At 39.6% G+C, this 18,517-nt stretch overlaps 2 protein-coding genes across 5 annotated transcripts in view; one reads left to right on the forward strand and one right to left on the reverse strand.

Annotated features, from left to right (window-relative positions):
* The first annotated feature begins 281 nt into the window (after positions 1-281).
* The window catches only part of mctp1a (multiple C2 domains, transmembrane 1a), a 136,221-nt gene continuing 117,985 nt past the window's right edge, over positions 282-18,517 (forward strand). For all 4 annotated transcript variants that reach the window (XM_023400949.2, XM_023400951.2, XM_023400950.2 and 1 more), the window contains exon 1: positions 282-1,178. In XM_023400949.2, the coding sequence (XP_023256717.1) occupies positions 642-1,178 (537 nt within the window). In that variant the 5' untranslated portion in view covers positions 282-641. The remainder of the gene's footprint in view (positions 1,179-18,517) is intronic.
* Positions 15,267-16,539, reverse strand: LOC147819468 (uncharacterized). Its single transcript, XM_087172532.1, has 2 exons — positions 16,493-16,539; positions 15,267-16,257 (listed from the first exon to the last, which is right to left on the reverse strand). The coding sequence occupies exons 1-2, from the start codon at positions 16,537-16,539 to the stop codon at positions 15,267-15,269; spliced, it is 1,038 nt and encodes a 345-aa protein (XP_087028658.1).

The raw sequence follows: 18,517 nt of genomic DNA on the forward strand, positions 1-18,517 counted from the left end.
AGAGACTGTAGATCACCAGTCACAAAAAACACTTTTGCTATTAATCTACAAAGAGATACACTCAGACGGGATGACAGGGAGCCCACACTTACAACATAAACATCCACGAAGCACCGTGGGGTTGTGTTATGCAATCACCAGCATACAGATTATACAGTCGTGTGACATGGTTGGCCAGAGGGAGGCGCGGTGCACCCTTCGTCCTTCATTTGAATAGAACAATTAATGAGGAAGTTTGCTAAAACCCCGGTTAAGCACAGTGGACAGAGCAGAGGCGCAAAGACCGACAACAGCCACGCAGAGCATTTACCAAGCATTTTTAGATAATCTTACAGAAGTCACTGCATGTGCTCCAACTTCACCACAGAGATGAGATAAACCTCCAATAGACGAGACTAATGCTTGCCCTCTAACAAGCGTGCTGCACAGAGTGTGACACAAAAATGACAGTATTGCTTGCATAGACATTCTGCAAGGTTCGTTGTGAGACTAACTCCCCCTTCATCATCACACTGTGCGTTTCCTTCTTGGCGCTCTAAACTGATCATCAGTGGAAGTACTCCCGAGCTACAGCAGCCCAACTGTGACATCCTTCCACTACACAGAGTGTGCTCAGGCTGGCTGGCTGCTGCACAGGCACCATGGAGCAAAAATCACCTAAGGATGAGAGCACCGCCAAAGGACAAGAGTCTCTGTCCTACCAGCGGAGGATGTGGAAGAATTTCCAGGAGAAAACCAAGCCATGGCTGAGTCCTAAACTGGGATCGGAGCGTCGTGGTGCCGGGGGCGCGGAGGGCAGCAAGAAGGAATCGGGGCTATGGATGTTTAAGAAGAAAAAGAAACAACTGGACCGCGTGTTCTCGTCGTCTCAGCCGAATCTGTGCTGCTCTACGCCGGTGTCCTTTGAAGGAGATAAGAAGTCAATGGGGGGCGACGCGGTCCCCGGCACCAGCAAAGACGGACAGCCCCTGCTACATACCATTGGCGCAGCTTCTGGGGCCACGGGGAGCAAGCCTGAGCTGACGGCTCACGGAAGCCCCAAACTCCCCGTATCCCAGCTGATCACGTACCAGCAGAAGAGCTCTTCTCTCGGCTCGGCGTGCTTCGAGAAACTGGTAGTAGACCCGGCCGCGGTGGTGGGAGAGGAGGAGCAGCTGCGTAAAAACGCAAGTGATTCTGTGAGTAAAGACACATGTGGTAAAACACTCATCTGGTAAATTCTCTGGAAGACTATAGCAGATATTAAAATTCATAACGATAGGCAACATTGCCCTGGAAATTAAATAAAGGAAACAAGTTTCATGGTGATGGTGCTGCGAGGTGCTCAATCATGTGAGAGCGCTCATCGTTTTGCCAGTTGACTGCTTTCTTTACTCATGTCCTGTATAGCTTGAAGGTCTGCATGGACCAGATGACAACCAATGCAAGTGTAGGCCTGTGTAATCATCACTAACAACAAGCTTACCTCACAACCTGCTAGTGTTGATATGTTACCATTACAGCTACCCCTGCTACATAGCTGGCAGAATAAGGTTATTTTCTGTAACTGAAAATCTTATTTCAACACAGGCTACATGCTCTGATATTATTAAAGGTCTGCTTTTGTATGCTCAGACCCCTTTTCTTCCAGAATAGGGTTTGTCCCCTAGCTTCACAGTCCATCTGTCACAGTGTCCTTGCCTGGAGACTGAGGCTGCAACAGGCCCTGTGTATGCTCAAGGGTCCATCATGTCTTTCCTTTTCAATGAAATGTGGCCCAGTGTGCAAATGGATATCAGGCAAGCCACCAGTAGTGTTGGCAAATTGATGACAGGTATATTCCCACATCACTCAACATGCTGAGTCAGGGTGCCCCAGGAGAAACTCAATGAAAGGGATATATCAGCTAGAGTAAGCTAGACTGTAAAGGCTACAGGCACAAAAATGACAAACAGTATATATGAAAAGGTCTAAGAGAAAATGTGGATTTGTAAGTCTTAGTCAGATCACGTGGAAAATGCCGACTGATGTGAGTAATAATTGAGTAAAAAATCTTGAAGGTGATGCCTGGACCCATGCCTTATCCCCTGATAGTAATGCCATTCACGAGACCTACAGCAGGTCTTGTCATTTTAGACAGGCTATCCTGATGTCTATCACTACTGACAATTATGAAGACATAGTACTATGTGTGAAAGCCCATAAGTGCATACTGCTTCAGTGGCCGCAGTTATTGCAAAGCTTTTCATCTCACCACTCTAGAAGTGCTCCAGACCTGCTTCTGAGCATCATCCAGATCGCTGTCTAAAAGTGATTTAGCAGAAGTTGATGCCAAAGATCTCCTATCCATTAAATCTGTAGAAGTGCAATACACTCAGCTGAAAAGGTAAAAGAAAGCAAGTATAGATGACTTCATTGAAATTGATCTTGCAGATTCATCACAGCACTTAGTCTACCAGGTCAGTTACATAATTGAAAGGGATCTCATTTTGCCAAATAAAGTTCTAGCATTCAGCTGGAGCCATTGGTTACCTCCTGTTGTTGCCAGTTTTATCCAAGCATCTGTTGTGCATCTGATTTTCCACATCTACAAAAAAGAGAGCAGCGGTAAACCCTACTTACAGTGACAGCATCATCTTCTTGGGTTATAGTGAGAGTCTTTTTTTGTTAACTGTATGCATGTATGATCACAGATATAAGATACAGAGTATGATCTATCTATCATATAATGAGGTCAGAGGAAGAAGAAATGAGAAAAAGGGATGAGATGACAGGTAATGAGAGGATATACATGTAATAAAGACTGATCAGACAGGTTCAGAGATAATGAAAGGTGATGACGAGATTAAATGAGGTGCGATAAAAGATGATGTGAAGTGATAAAAGAAAATTAAGATGAAAGGAAAAAAATGAAAAGAGATGAGAACAGATAAAATGAGATTACACATATCTCATCAATAACTGAGGAAAATAATATAATATAATAATAATTATACTATAGCTAAAATGCCTATGTTTGATATATTTTTGCATGTGCATTTTTGTGCATGTACTTTGATTTCATATTTTTGCATGTGCATATTGATGAAGCACTTTTCTGCTTCCTAAACACTTTCCTGTCCCATCAAGAATTAGAACTCAAAGTCAGACATGTTTACAGTCATCCACATACCCAGTATTAGGTGAGTGTGTACAACTTCTCATTACTAAATAGAGCATAAAGCTCCAAGCACCAATTTCATAAATTAAATAAGAATATATAGAACACAACAACCAAAAGGCCATTTCACATTGGAAAATGAGTGACGGAAGGGATTAATGCCAAGTTCTGGAAGTCATTTCATTATTGACTCAATGGCGTTAAAAAAAAGCACATTTAACTTTTGCTGCTTGCAATGCAGGGCCGTGGGAGTGTGTGTGTGTGTGTGTGTGTGTGCATTTCTAAATGTTTGTGAAGGCGACAGTAAACCATGGGACAGGGAGAAGCACCTGCTGAAGTAGAATATTATTAAAGTCATCTTCCTGGTCACCAATTTCCCAACCCTGCTAGTGGCAATTCTGTTACCTTTCCTAAATGTATATCATAGCTACATCATAATGATGCATCAGATTGTGCCTAGTGATTGTGCCAACTGAGATACACATTCTCGATTTCACACTCCTCTTGTCCTTCTCTGGGGTGGTTAGCTCTCCAACCTTCAGTCATGAGCAGAGTTGCCCTTCTATCATTACCTGATTGACCTGATAGAAGCCCAGTGTCACGTTGAGCATTACTTTAAAATACCATAATATTGGCGGGAGGTATTGGCATATTTTTTTAGCAGAACCAAAGAATTGTGAGTGTAGGTTCTGAATTCCAACGAATTAATAGCCTGTGCAGTCGTAGTATCTAGAACCCTATGTAAACTGGAAGGGGAGGCAATTTAAATCACTGGTAAATAACTTTTCTCAAAAAACGCTTGTGCTGCCTCAGGATTTCTGTCTCTTTGTGGCTCTGTTTCAGACAACTGCAGCTGTGCTTAGATTTACTTCTTGCCACTCAGCCTACCATGTTTGGCATGATACAGGTTTCTACTCCTCATTCTGCTTCCCTCCAACTGTTTTTCTTCCTATTAGAAATCGAATGAGTTTGGCCTTAACGTGTTACTTTATCAGCCTGCAAGATATCCTCAGTTTCACTCTGAATCAATCAATTTACTAACAGCTGGACGCTGGAAGAGATATGCATAAAGGATAGAAAGACCTCAAATCTAAAAAAAAATGTTTTTTAATTTAAGTGGATAGCTGGGGTAATTGAGACTATTCACTTTTAAACATTTACAGTGGGGTTCAAAAGTCTCAACTCCCTTATATTTTAATGTAAACCTGGAAATACTCAGAAAGTTTGAGGTTTCAGAAATATTTGACATGTAGAAAGTTTCAGAAATATTTTACATGTAAAATATTTGACATGTAAAATGGAGAAGAAATATTTAAGATTCTGCACTGTTTCGAGGTTCAGTTATCAGTTTGAAGAATGCGTTCAGATGACACTCAGGTCGATTTGATCAGAGACTGGTTCAAATAACTCAACTTGCAGTCAGTGGTCACCTGCTATAAATAAGGCTGTGCCTCAACTTTCCAGCAGATCATTGCTGGGTTTTGTACAAACATGGAGTCCATGCCGCCTTGAGTGCATGATGTCATTACAGCAAAAGATGCACATATCAAATACAAGACATTGTGCAATTTGTTACTCTTTTCAAAAAATATTTTTTTTTACTGAAATATAGTTACAATGTAAAATGTATGACATTCTAAACAAATGCAAAAAAATAAGTATCTTGACTAGTGTGTCTCAGACTTTTGGACCCCACTGTAAAATATTTGAAATTCAAGAAGTAGATACAAACATACCACCTGAATTAATCAGCTTAATTAGCTAACAGCAAAAATGCATTGAGAAATGTTTTTTCTAGTGATAACACCGGTACTCAGGTCAGATACCTATATCACCACACCTGAAGAACAGCTCGGGTCCTTAAATTTAAGGAAACCACCGGAGTTCAAAGGTGAACGGACCTAACACTTTCGCGGCTAACTGTTAGCTTGTAGCGAGGCGTTCCCCTACTGTCCCACGGGCTGCATCTGCTGCTAACGCCTGTCTGGACCGTTGTTTGGGGCAAACAAACCGACCGATATCCACCCACGGCGTTACACAGTCCGTTCAGACTAGGAAGGAAAGCGTTTGAGAGTGCTTTGGTTGGACACGGGTTAGCAAGTCAAGCTGTTCGCTGCATGTCTCCTGATATTACTTTTGTAGCTCAGTGCGCGGGCATGGGCTACCTGCCTCAGCTTTTGATGCCTTCAAACATCACCTGACTTTTGGTGCCTGCTCTGCCTTGTGTAAAATCTGTTTTCCATGCTTATGGACATGTGCATCTGCAAACATCGACGAGCCATGTTTAACGGCCAGGTTAGTGCAGCTGCCATTCTGCAAGTGCTGTAATGATTACCCTGAGATGGCCCAAATATTAAATGGTGAGTAACGCATTATTTTCACGACTAGCATGTGGTTTTATCCATGTTTTGTTACTTTTAGTGTCTCTGTCCAAGGTTTTGAGATGTGCATGTGAATTGTAAATAATCCTGTGTGTGAGGTGGTGCAGCATCCACGCCATGAGTAGTAGGCTAACTAAATGGACATCAGTGGGATCATCCTGATACAGAGCAGCTGACCATCTTTCTTTATCATCTCTAGTCAGTTTAATTGTATGAACCAAATTACTTTCTTTCTGAGTGTTTTCTACTTTTCTAACGAATATCCAGTTTATAATATTCACAACATACAGCGTATTTTCATATCTCTTTTAATTAAAAAGAAATTTCATTTAAATAAAACTGGCTATTAGATTAAAAAAAAAATCTCAGTACTCAGTACTGCTTCCAGTTCTCATTCACTCCGTCCTCCATCATTCTGCTCAGCTCATATGGAGTACTTTAAAATATTTAACACGTATGAAGCAGGGAAGTAGGTTTTTGTGTCACAGAGACTATACACTCACTGCCAAATGCTAAATATATCCAATGTAAAAGATGTGTATTGGGTGTTTCTAACCATGTAACTGTCTCATGCACAAGGTGAATGGTAATGTTTGAAGACAATACACTTGTTTTTGATGAAAATGGGCTGCACAAGTGCTCCAATCTTTTAAACTAAAAGTTAGTATATGGCTTTTTAAGTTTTTGATATTGCAGTATCTGGATAAATATTACGTTAATAATCCGCCATACATTTAGTCGTTGCAGAATCATGACTTGTGTTATGTCTCCATTTCCTCATTTAAACATTTTGTCAAGGTTTAATGTGAAAAGGCGAGTCGTGTCATCTTTCTGAACCACTCCTTATAGCTTGTAGTTTGGTCTAGCTGCTGTAGCTTCATTGAATTTCAGTGGGTTTTTTTTCTGACTAAAATCTAAAAATCTTGTAAACTGACCTTGTTAGACTGGCAAGGCCAGAAAAGTGGTCCAATTGATTAAACTGTTTACTTTTACTGAAGGGATATCAGAATCATGAACGGTAGCTTACAGTTGTCAATACATATTGCATATCAGATACAGTAATTTTGTGATGCCTATGGTTATTGTCCTTTTTATAATGCAGTGACTGTGAAATGAGGCATGTTTGGATGTCCTTTAGGAAAAGCTGCTTTATTTTTTAATGTTGTCTGAGCTGTGTTGTGAGAGTAACATTATGGCCATTTGGGAACAGCCTGTGGCCTGGTTCGGGAAGTGTCCTGATGACAGCTCATATTAGGATTCATTACAGCCTGGGAGGATGGGGCATCAGTTGTAACAGACACTGACAGGCACATGATTGATGCTGACCTCAAAGGTGTCTGGGCAACGAGAACTAGCAGGAAAAAATTCACACTGGTGAAAGTATGACTGATGCCATTTGGTGATGTTGATGGATTTTAGCTCTCACTTTCTTATTAAGTGTCTTGAACTGACTGCTTCCCACTCATGTGAGCACGCCAGTTTCTCTGCCACTGACATCTGTGAAAAAAATGGGATGGACAATTTGTGTGGTGGGCAGGAAAATTAAATTTTAGTTTAAGGAGATGACCAATGGCTCAGTCATTTCCACTGTTTACTAAAGGCCTGGAGGCCAATCATGTCCAATCCCTTTGCCGTAGCTTTGTTTGTGCTCTCAAGGACTGTCAGCATTTTAGGACATGCAACTTAGGTCCACTGAAAACTTTAAGTGCTGATATGTATGAGTATTATCTGTAAGCCATGACATGAATTAGCGACCCTGATAGCAAAGGTCTCCCTGCTCCCTCCCTCCTTTCTGCTTATTATAGCCCGGAAAAAGATTGAAGATCATTTAATCTCTTTTTTGTGCCTCTGGACATTTTCATGTTGGATCCTTTCCATGTTTTCTCTTTTTAAAGATGTTTTTATCTTTCATAGTTGACTCACATTTACTGGAGGAGCTTGAGTAATTCTTGATTTAAATGCTTTGCCTCAGTTCATGATTTGCTTTAGCCATGGAACGGTTATACTATGAATTCATATTTAAACATTAATCAAGAATTGATAGTGTGACTGCAAAAGCTGGAAGTGGAACAAAAAAAGTTTCTCTCCCTGTATTTAACTAATAAGTAATTAATTTTACTATCAGTTAAGTATTTCAGCACCAAATTCAATAGCTAGTTTATATTTCACTTGATCAAATTATTTATCTTATTTATTATTATTATTATTATTATTATTATTATTATTATTATTATTATTATGCTGTTCTCTGCCTGTCAATCACTTAGTACACTTTGAAGTGTTCCTGTAGCAAAGTCACAAATCTTGTGTTTTTGTCAGTCCTTGCCCTCAGTGATCCAAAAAAACTCCCCTTTTTCATACTTCCATCAATCCTCAGCAAGTCCTTGAAGGATAACCTTACCTGCATTGTCTCCCTGATCTATCCCACATCTCTCCTCTGCTGATCCCAGCCTTAGTCTCTCAGATAACGACACCCCTCCCTTACAAGAGCTTTCTGAGGACAAATCCAAAGTATATCCTGGCCTGTCAGAAGAACAGTCTGTGTACTGCAAGATGGGAGCTCTGACTGTGACATTGTGTTACCCTCTAGCATTGTCTTCTCCAGTCTCAGTCAGTCCCATTGTACAGTCTCATACACACACACCTAAGCACATAAACATGCAACTATGGTATACACAGGCATGCACATCCTTACACTCACTGGTCTGAGGCCTGATTGTTATTGTAAACAAGATCAACTATGACAGCGTAGACTTCTAAATGACTCAGGCATGCCAATGTACCTTCCTGAATGGCAGCTTTACACAGATGGAGAAAAAGTGATTGATGTGGCTCTGGTATTACTCTCAGAACCAACTCCCTTCTCCTCCTCTCTCTTAATACAGCAACATGCAATGATCAAGCACACAACAATACACATTAACAAATGCCAAAAGCACTGGCAGATATGATTGTCAGTCTTAGTAATGACAGAGCAGAACGAGATGGATCAGCCTTTAAATCTTTAGATGGAGCCAGGGAATTAGCTTTCTAACTCTAAATGCTGCCCTCCTACATAGATTAATCATCAAGTCGAGGCAGAACTAAACGGTGGCTCAGCGTAGGAAGGCTCTGTGTATGTATGTGTAGCGAGGGTCAAATTACAGATGACGTCCTTTTTATATACAGTCTATGATGACATCCAACAATAGCCTGCTATTTGATATTTGTTGAATATCAGGAAGCAGGTGTTTGTGTAAAAGGATAGGTTGAGTGATGGTGTAATTTTCTTGTCTAAGAGCACAAACAGAGACAGTGAAAATTTAACAATTGAGCAACCAAGCTATGACAGTTTTTATAAGTGGGTCAGATGTACAAGATGAAAGCAAGGACAAACCCAGGCAGACAGAGGCAGACAGACAAGAATAAAATGGCACAGGTGGGCTGTGGTCATTTTTTCAGGACAAAAAAAACACATGCTTACCAAAGGCTGTGGGATGCTTTCCCTACTCCTCATGCTAATCAAACATAGGAAATTTGCAACTCAATGTAGACCCCACTTCCTCAGTGGTGAGTGAATATTGAATATTTGCAAATTAGCTTCCCTGTAGCATATGAAGATGTCCCAATAGTCACTGAGTCATAAGTGTTGCTGGGGCGCATTAAGATCAATATGGGAGCTTGGCTGGGAGCTAGATATACTGCATATTAAGTAGTATTAAGATATCAAGATGCATATCATCCCTGTTCTAAGTGTGTTTCTAATGTTTCATGTGTTCCAAGCACCTCAATATAAATATCCATGTTGTTAAAGATGAATTTTAAATGAGCTGATTTACTTATAGCTGCCCTTGTACCTCAACCGAGTTTCACATTAGCGTATTTAATGCACATATACAGAACTCAAAATGTCAGTGGACAGTGGTATCTGTTGTGTATTGTTCCCAGAAATGTGGTATGATTTTTTTGTGCCCCCTGTAGCAGCGATGGTGGCTGATCAATGAAGATAAACAGGGATGTGATGCTTAATGTGACTTTTTTTTGTTTGTTTGTTTCCAAGATTAATTTTGTCAGAACTGCTGTTATATTTTTGCCACCAAGATACTTTCTGATGAGTTTTTATTTTATGTTGATAGTGTTATTTGGCAGAGTATTATCAGGATGTAAACTACTTTAACTATAACTAAAGTTGTAAATATATCACATATTCACATATAAAATTGTATTTTTACAGGCCTGTTCTGCTATAATGAAACACTGTTCCTTAAACAGATTCAAACTAATCAAGCCAAAATTCTTCAGTATTTTAAGGTCATATAATTCTTGTGTTTCATGGTAGCAAATCAGAATCTTCCATTTTGACAATAGTTTAGTGAATCTGAGGCTTTTGAACTCAAGGGAACATCTTAATGTGGTTTCCTGGGAAGTCAATGTAATCATCTGAAAAGCCACTGTATTGATCCAGAGACAGAGTGGCAGAGACAGAGATGAAAGAGAGCAGTAGATACTGGGGTAGAGTATCAGTTAAGGAAATATTTGCAAGGGAGAGCCATGTATTTAAACGCCCACCTCACATGTTTTCCATTGGGCTTATTTTCAGTAATGTCTGCCCAGTGTTCAGTGAATTTGGTAGTTCTAGAAGAAAGTGGACCTGAGGTGCTATAGGACTGATTTAGAGTCGAACTTGTCTGCCAATTTTCACTGCAGTTCCATTTGCTCTGAAAAACTGGCCAGTAGAAACGTACCAATGCAAATGAGTATCTTAGAATCTGACTGTACCAATTTCTGTTTGTGTAAGATTTTTCTTTCAACATGAATGTACTTTTCAGTGTGAGATGGCAAGCACCAAACTGTACATGAGTATCTAAATAGTTCGGTCTGTTCTTTTTATTTTTTATTTTTAAATACATGATTACTTTGAATATTTTTTTTCTTTCTCTCTCAGCTTTGTTTTTCCCTGAATGTGCAGAGTGGCTCAGAGGTTAAATTAAGGATTGAGGTTAGACTTGTGTGTCCAGTGATAGCTTTGGCACTCAAAGCGCCAGCCGTGGGTGTGGGTGTTGGTGTGGTGTGTATGTATTAAGTTTTGAATTTATTCTTAAATTCAGTACCAGATTACTTGTTACTTACTTTACTCATTTTGGCTGGGCGGCCAGATCTAGGAAGACTGTTCGTGGTTCCAAATCTCTTCCATCTGAGAATGATGGATCCAGAGTTCCTTTGTGGAGATGGGAGAACCTTACAGAAGGACAACCATCAGTGCAGCACTCCACGAATCAGGCATTTATGGTAGAGTGGCCAGAGGAAGCCATTCCTCACTAGAAGGCACATGACAGCCCGCTGACAGCACTTGAACGACTATCAGACCATGAGAAGCAAAATCCTCTGGTCTGATGAAACGAACATTAAACTATTTGGGCACAATTCCTAACGGCTTGTGTGGAGGAAACCAGGCACTGAGCATCAGCTCATTAATACCATCCCTACAGTCAAACATGGTGGTGGCAGCATCATGCTGTGGGGATGTTTTTCTGTGACAGGAACTGGGAGACTAGTCAGGATAGAGGGAAAGATGGATGCAGAAAAATATAGAGCAATTCTGAGTGAAAACATTTTCCAGAGTGCTCTGGCTCTCAGGCTGCGGTGAAGGTTTACATTTCAACAAGACAACAACCCCAAGCATACCGCCAAGAAAACACAGGAGTGGCTTCGGGAACACTCTGTGACAGTCCTGGAGTGGCCTAGCCAGAGTCGGGACCTGAACCCAATAGAGCATCGCTGGAGAGACCGGAAAATGGCTGTGCACTGACGCTCCCCATCCAACCTGGTTGAGCTTGAATGATTCTGCCAAGAAGAATGGGAGAAACTTCCAAAAGAAAGGTGTGCCAAGCTTGTAGGATCATTCCCAAGAAGACTTGAGGCTGTCATTGCTGCCAAAGGTGCTTTAACCAAGAACTAAGTGAAGGGTCTGAATATTTATGTAAATTGGATATTTCAGTCTTTTATTTTTAACGAATTAACAAAATACTCCAAAAACCTGTTTTTGCTTTGTCATTGCGGCAAAGTGTGTAGATTGATGAGGGGAAAAAAATGAATTGAATCCATTTTGAGATGAGTCTGAAACATAACAAAATGTGGAAAACTTGAAAGCGTCTGAAAACTTTCCGTATGCACTGTACGTCGAAGCCCGTCTGATTCCACAGTGGGGTTGAGTTTGCTCGAAGCAAACATAAACATCTTTTTAAACTCTACATTAGGGGCTAGGCTGTAGCTGAGGGACTTGGTCTACTAATTTTGTAGATTTACTTTAGAAAAAAGTTGACACTTTGAATTGATTCACAACGTTTACATTTTGAGCACGTAACTGAAGCCCAGTGCAACTTGTAATGAGTAAAACAGGAGGATTATATCACCAACATAACATGCAATAGGATAGTATGCAAAAGTCAGAGCCAAACAAATTCTGTAACAAAATATTGCATTGTGAGGTAGAAATGATTTTTGTTTTGTAAATGGAGAACAGGACAGGACGACATTAGGATGTAATCAACCAGAGTTGGCGGACTTGAATTGAATCACATCCAAGCCTGTCCAGTTTTTCTATTATTATTGACATGAAACATATACGTCAACCATTACTGACAAGACAATGTGGCAAATTCACTTTTTACAAAGATGAGAAAAGAGATTCAGGCGAACTCCACTCAAACCGCTATTAGATTTTTTTCCCTTGTTAGCTATCCATCTCAACATGGGGCAGACAGCCTGCAGACATGACTGCTGCTCTAGTCCTGAAACATTGGTGTGGAAGGATGCACCTCATCATGGCTGAGCAGAGCGAGATACAGAGAGATTTTCACATGAAGGCCTGGTTTGTTTATTTAAAGCATCCTGCCTGTCACATGTTATGAGAATGACAGTGATGACAGACAGTGAAATAATGCTGACCTGTGCAGTTGTTGATTAAGCGCATTCAAGGACACCATCTTGGCTGAATTAATGTGAGAGATCAACATGATACAGATATGTTCCATGCTGTGGCTTTTTACTTTTTTTTTTTCTTTGTTATTCGCTCATCACAAAGCTTAAAGAGAGAGTGTGTAGGTGTGTGTGTGTGCGTGGGTGGGTGGGTGAAAGTTTTTGTCTTTGAAGGAAGTTTTAAAGGAAATCAAAAGAGATGAGAATACAGGAATACTGTAGGAACAGCAGGTCAGCTGAAAAGCATTTAGCATTTTAGGAGTTTTTAAAAAAAAATATGTAGTTAATGACGTCTGGATTATAGGTAAATCTGTATCTAGCTCTTACACATAAACTGGTGCTTAAGTGAGAGAAGAGTAGTGTGTTTTGTAGTTAAAGAGAGATGATCCACTCATAATCTGTTTTTTTTACTCTCAGTCATGGCTTAGAGTTGACCTTTACTGTAGGCCATGATATGAAAATTGGGAATAAACTCAAACACTCAAGCTCTGCCAGACATGGTTTAACTGCAAATGCTCTCGTATAGATGGCGCAACTTATACTCATACTGCAGTTAATGTTTATTTTTTTCCTCTCCTGAATTCAGTGTGTTAGATAAATTACAACTAACCGTCTTAACCCAGTTGTTTTAAGTCAAAATTGCCATTCATTCCCTGAAAGCTCAACTTCATCAGTTCATAAATGTTGTTTCAGTCGGTGTCTCTGTGAAACTGTCATTTTTCTGGAGGATATGGTTTTATTCAAGGCTCTCACTGAGAGCAACATCATTTTGGCACTTTGATCATCACATTAGCAAAGTGTTACCCACACCAGAGAAAATAACAGACGGCAACAACATCATTCCAGTAATGATGCTGTCTCTACACACAGACTGGGGATCAGCTGATCCTAAGCTTATCCTGTTAGTACAGAAACTGACAGCATGAAATCAGTGTCTATCATGCTTGAGAGAGAAAAATCATGGTTTGTATCAATGTGAACTTTACTGGCATTGCTGATAGTGCTGCTGAATTTGGCAGGTGCTTGGAAGGGACTTAGTGCCACCTACTGGTGCAAAGCTGATGTGGATGTCTGGAGAGAGGAAACTGGCAGGATATGATTAGAAAGGCTTTTGGCTGGCTAGATGGATGTGATGCTTAGCCTTCCATTAATATCAGACCATGGCCACTTTCTGTGCTTGCTGCACTGCTTTCTGCACACTCTGCAGTTTCTCTCTGTGATTAAAAGGCACTTTTACAATAGCTTTGAAAAGTTATTGTTATTGGCCATCATTCATATATAAATCATAGTCTCTCTACATAGATGAGGTTAAGTGATTCTAATGAATATGAATGTGTGACTATGCATTTTGGTTGTTTTTTTAAATTTGGAATTTGTTTCCGACCTCATCTTAGTATTTTGTTTATCAAACTAGCTTGCAGTCAAACAAGCTGTAAGGTCAGGAGTTACATAAGTTACACCTTCTGTGGATGTGTGGGTGTGTGCATGTGGGCATGCAAAACTAAAACATAAATAACCATTAATGTTTTAGTTCTAGTTTTAGCTGTTTGATTTGTTCAAAAAATGGTTGCATTTAGTGACAGGCAGGTTAAAAAAAAATAAAAGGTAAAATAACAACATACCTTATCGCTCATGTACATTCATATATAACAATTTGTAATTCATGACTTTAAACGCAGAAAGGGATGTGGTGGTAGAGAGATGCACAATCAATTTCAACCCCAACAATGCATGTGTGTGTATTCACATGCGCATACATGCAGATTGTATTTGTGTGTAGAGTTGTTGGTTTCACAGAGGAATTTATTTGTGATTGCTGAAGTAAGCGAGTGATCTCATTCACACCAGAGTCCAGTCTCAGTGTGGTGCTAGGCCTAATCCCATTTTCTGGACTGTATCCCGAGCACTGTAACAACCAAACTCGGGCAACTTCATTGCTGCATTTTCTCTCCTCTATAAAGAGCCTGTGTCATTATTAGCTTGCCTCTTGCTGCTTCTTTTTGTCCTCAGAGCCTCCACTAGAAAATCATTCATTTGAGGAAGTAATTTGAATTAGCACTTATTTTTTTTATCATTGATTGAAGTTACATCATGTTAAATAATTTCAGTTGTTTCCACTTGGCATGAATGTACCACTAAATATTCTTAAATCAATTGATATTTTCTTATTAAAGGAATCTGAATTATACTATATTTGTATTTTAGATTGAGATTAGATTAAAAAGTCTGAAACCTCTGGCAGGATTCTTTGCTTGTTTAATGGTATCTGTAATGCTTATGTTTGTTTGTCAATGTATAAAATTAATAATAGAAAATTGAAAAATTGAACTTAATTTTCCAAATGACTATTTTACCTTTTTATATATGAAAAATTGAACTGATAAGCACTACAGATTGACATACTCTGAAGTTCTGATGAAACTGGGATGCTTTCAGATGGATGTGTTAAAATGTTGTTTCCCTAAAAGATGAAAGTTAATAGTGGAAACTTTTGATTTGTATCTCTGCCATACATTTTTGCTGTTGACTGTACCTCACAACAAAACATAGGATTTTACCTACACCAAGTGTTTCTTAGGTGGAAATAGGAGGTAATCTGGAAAAAGGCACACTGCAGCACTAACACACTGCAAAGAGGGAGAGATGGCCTTTTTGTCAATCTATTACAGCTGAATATTGCAATCGTTGTGCACAATGTTTTATTTACTGATTATAACACAGTAATATTCAACTGCTTTATAAAGCATGGCACAAAGATGAATGAAAAATATTTTGTTGAGCTGAGTTCGTTAGTCCTCATCGTCTAATCTCTCCCACTTATAAGATGGAAAAGGATTTTTTAGAAGGTCACTGAAATATGCCTTAATTTTCATCACATTGTGTCCTCTTTGTACGTTTTGTTCAGTTTGTTTCTTTGGTGCAGGAGTTGCTGCCCCTTCCTGTTTTTCAGTTTTCTGTTGGTCAACTTGCAGCCTTATTTTGTTACCGTTTCCTCTCATTTCCTGTTTGTCCATCCATTCTTTCCACTGCCTCTCCATCAGTGAAACCTGCTCCTCTTTTTTTGTATCCATTTTGACATTTTCTGCCTCAAATCTTAGTTCCTGGGTCCTTGATCTTTCTTCCTCCTCTAAGTCCTCCCTCAACTGGCTGGTGTTAGCAACAATGGAGACATCTGATGAATTCCCTTGGTTTTCTTCTTGCCCAAATATAACTTTTCGTGAACTGGTGTCAGCATCACTGGCGTTACTGCTGGTATCATCATCACAGAAGACATCTAACAAAATCTTTACGATTTCTCCTGGCTCACAATTGGCTGGTCGTGAACTGGTGTCAGCATCATTGTGGACACTGCTGGTTTCACCATCACAGAAGATTTCTAACAAAATCTTTAAGATTTCCTCTCGCTCACATTTTAGTGGTTTGTGTGTATCAGAGGTTTTTTCAGAAGAGTTGTGGCTTGGTGTGTCCAGGTGCACCAATTTTGTTTCACTCTCATTCTCCTTAGCATTCTTCTTGTGTTCCTCCATTTTCCCTAGCAACCTTGATCTCATACTCGGCTCTCGGTCCAGTTTGGTGTAATGTGATTTCTCTCTCGCATCTTTCGTCACCAACTCTTTCAGCTGCTCGTGAAGCTCAGTCATCATCTCATCTCGCAGAGCATCACTCCTGACAAGGAATTCTGAACGCAGGCCTTCGATTCTCTTCTGCACCTGTTTATTCACCATCCTTTTGATCCAAATGATGCAGAACCTCCTGTTGTTTGCTGCTTCTTGTCTCCTCCTGACCAGTCATTAAGACAAAAGTAATTCAATATTAAAACACTGAACTGATGAATTTTCCAGTGATGATACATTACATGTTTTCAGTATTCATATGTCCCAGAAGCAATTGCTTATATTGCGTGTATGATTTGTATTAAGATAAGATGTATTAAAAAATCGGATGGGAAAACTAAGCAACCCAACATAAAAACATGTGTAGCATTTGCCACAGAAAAAATTCATATGTGTTTTACCTGAGGAGAGAGTAAGTGAGATGTTTCTCTCTACCAGATTTTGACATCAGGAACTTCTTGTACCAGGTTCTGTGGGAAAAAACAAATGCTGAGTGATTTTAAGATGTTGGCTCCAACCTTTCCTTTTATACCATGGCCACTGCGAGCTCACAGTTCTTCTAAATCAGTGAATCAATAAAGAAAAACAATACAATTTGCATCGTGTATCCTCCCCATGTGGCCTACTTTTAGAACTATTTTTATTCTACTATTTCAGCCAGCCTGGTGAAGACAGTTTGGCCAGCTGTTGTCTTTTCAGCTCAGGAAGAAAGCAGGTTCTGACAGAAAGCTGGTTCTGATGAGAGACAATTGAACAGAGGTCACAGTCTGTGTGGACTGAATTGACTGCACGCTTCAGTAGTGCTTAATGCGCCGCTCACATCACGCTTTTAATGTGGGTTCCCAGTCATGCTCAGATAGAATAGGCTATTGTGTAGCAAGATGCAGTGCCATTCTACATTTTTGAGCTCGGGAGCAAGTATAAGTAACATTTTACAAAAAAAAAAATCTAAAAATTTAAACATCCTTCCCAGCTCATTACCTTTCTCTTTAGATGTTGCCTAGCAACACCACATGACAAATGATATTACTCCATAGCCACTTCATGGACCAAATCAGATTTTAAAAAGATGTCCTTGAAGAAAACATTTGACAGCTACATCCAGCTTTAACAAGTAAAGCTTTTGCAGACTCGTCTCTGTATAGACAGGTTGTAGGTTAGGTCTAAAGTAGATGACGACCAGCTCAGTTTCTAGTGGGCTCAGGCCTTATTGAATGGCATAGTGTTATTTTCATTGAACTGTTGAAGATGTTTAATCAGGTAATAACATGCAAAATGAACTTACCTTAGTTAAGATATGAGCAGCTGAAATGTTTTTTTTTCTCCTTTTTCTTGTAGTTGCACCAACTATATTTGTGTCTTGTCTTTAGTGTATATTTGAAATTCATAGAACTTTGCCTCAGAAGTGTGTTGGCAACACAGGCCTTTCAAATTCCAATTAATTCTCAGACAAACATACCTTTTTAAACATATAACCATTTTAACATATAAAGAAGTTGTTATTTATTTAATAAGGTATTTAAAATATTCCATGGATGTTTTTTATTATTTGATTTTTCCCTTCTTGTTTGAGGTAATGTTATGTCATGTTGCATGAAGTTGTATCATATCAACAGACTTGAATGAAAACTTAAAATTATTGGTTTAATTTAGCTCCACATTATTACTGGTTTTTACTGGTTTATTATAATAATTTGCTGCCTACAAATGCATATGGTATAGTTGCCATATCAATAACAACATGCATGTATAACTGGTATTTTTTATCTATTTCTAACTGTAATATGATCAGGAATATCTGTAATGGTTGTTCTTCTACCCCAATTCCCATCAGATGCCTGCCTGCTCCTCCATGTTGTACTGGAGTCTCCAACTCCAACAGGTGGCTGCTATTTCTAAGTCATGATTATGACCACGGGCCAGAGTCTCTATAAAAAGGCTCGCCACGTCACGGCATTTCTTCTCATTTCACTTCATTTCATTTCATTTTTTGCTGCCTGTCACTTTCATTCTAGCTCTATTTGTGTGCCTGCCTCTTTTCTCCGTCTCATTTGTCACTGTCTGTCGCTGTCTGTCTTATCTCCATCTTAAGGACAAATAGCAGAAGTGTTGAGGAGTACTATTGACTTGTAAAAATTCTATACTAAGAGGTGTGAGAGCGGTTGTCTTCCTGTTCGTCCTGGCAAGCTCTCGGCACGTGCGCTTTCATCCACGACTTGTGTTAATTCAATGGTCTGACATTAGTGTGCTGCACCCCTCTGGTGACCTCTGAAGCTGTCAGCTTAGTCGAGGATTGCCATTCCCAATGGTGTGCACATCTGCTGTTGACACACCAGCTGACATACCGGACACTTTGGGACACACAGACACGCATATTGCACATTAACTCGCTGTCCCTCTCAGTCCTCTGGCTGTATTATGTTGCT

The sequence above is a fragment of the Seriola lalandi genome, unplaced genomic scaffold, assembly GCF_002814215.2.
Source record: "Seriola lalandi dorsalis isolate HSWRI2012SDOR001 ecotype SW California unplaced genomic scaffold, Sedor1 jcf7180002053097, whole genome shotgun sequence".
Classification (NCBI taxonomy): Eukaryota; Metazoa; Chordata; class Actinopteri; order Carangiformes; family Carangidae; genus Seriola; species Seriola lalandi.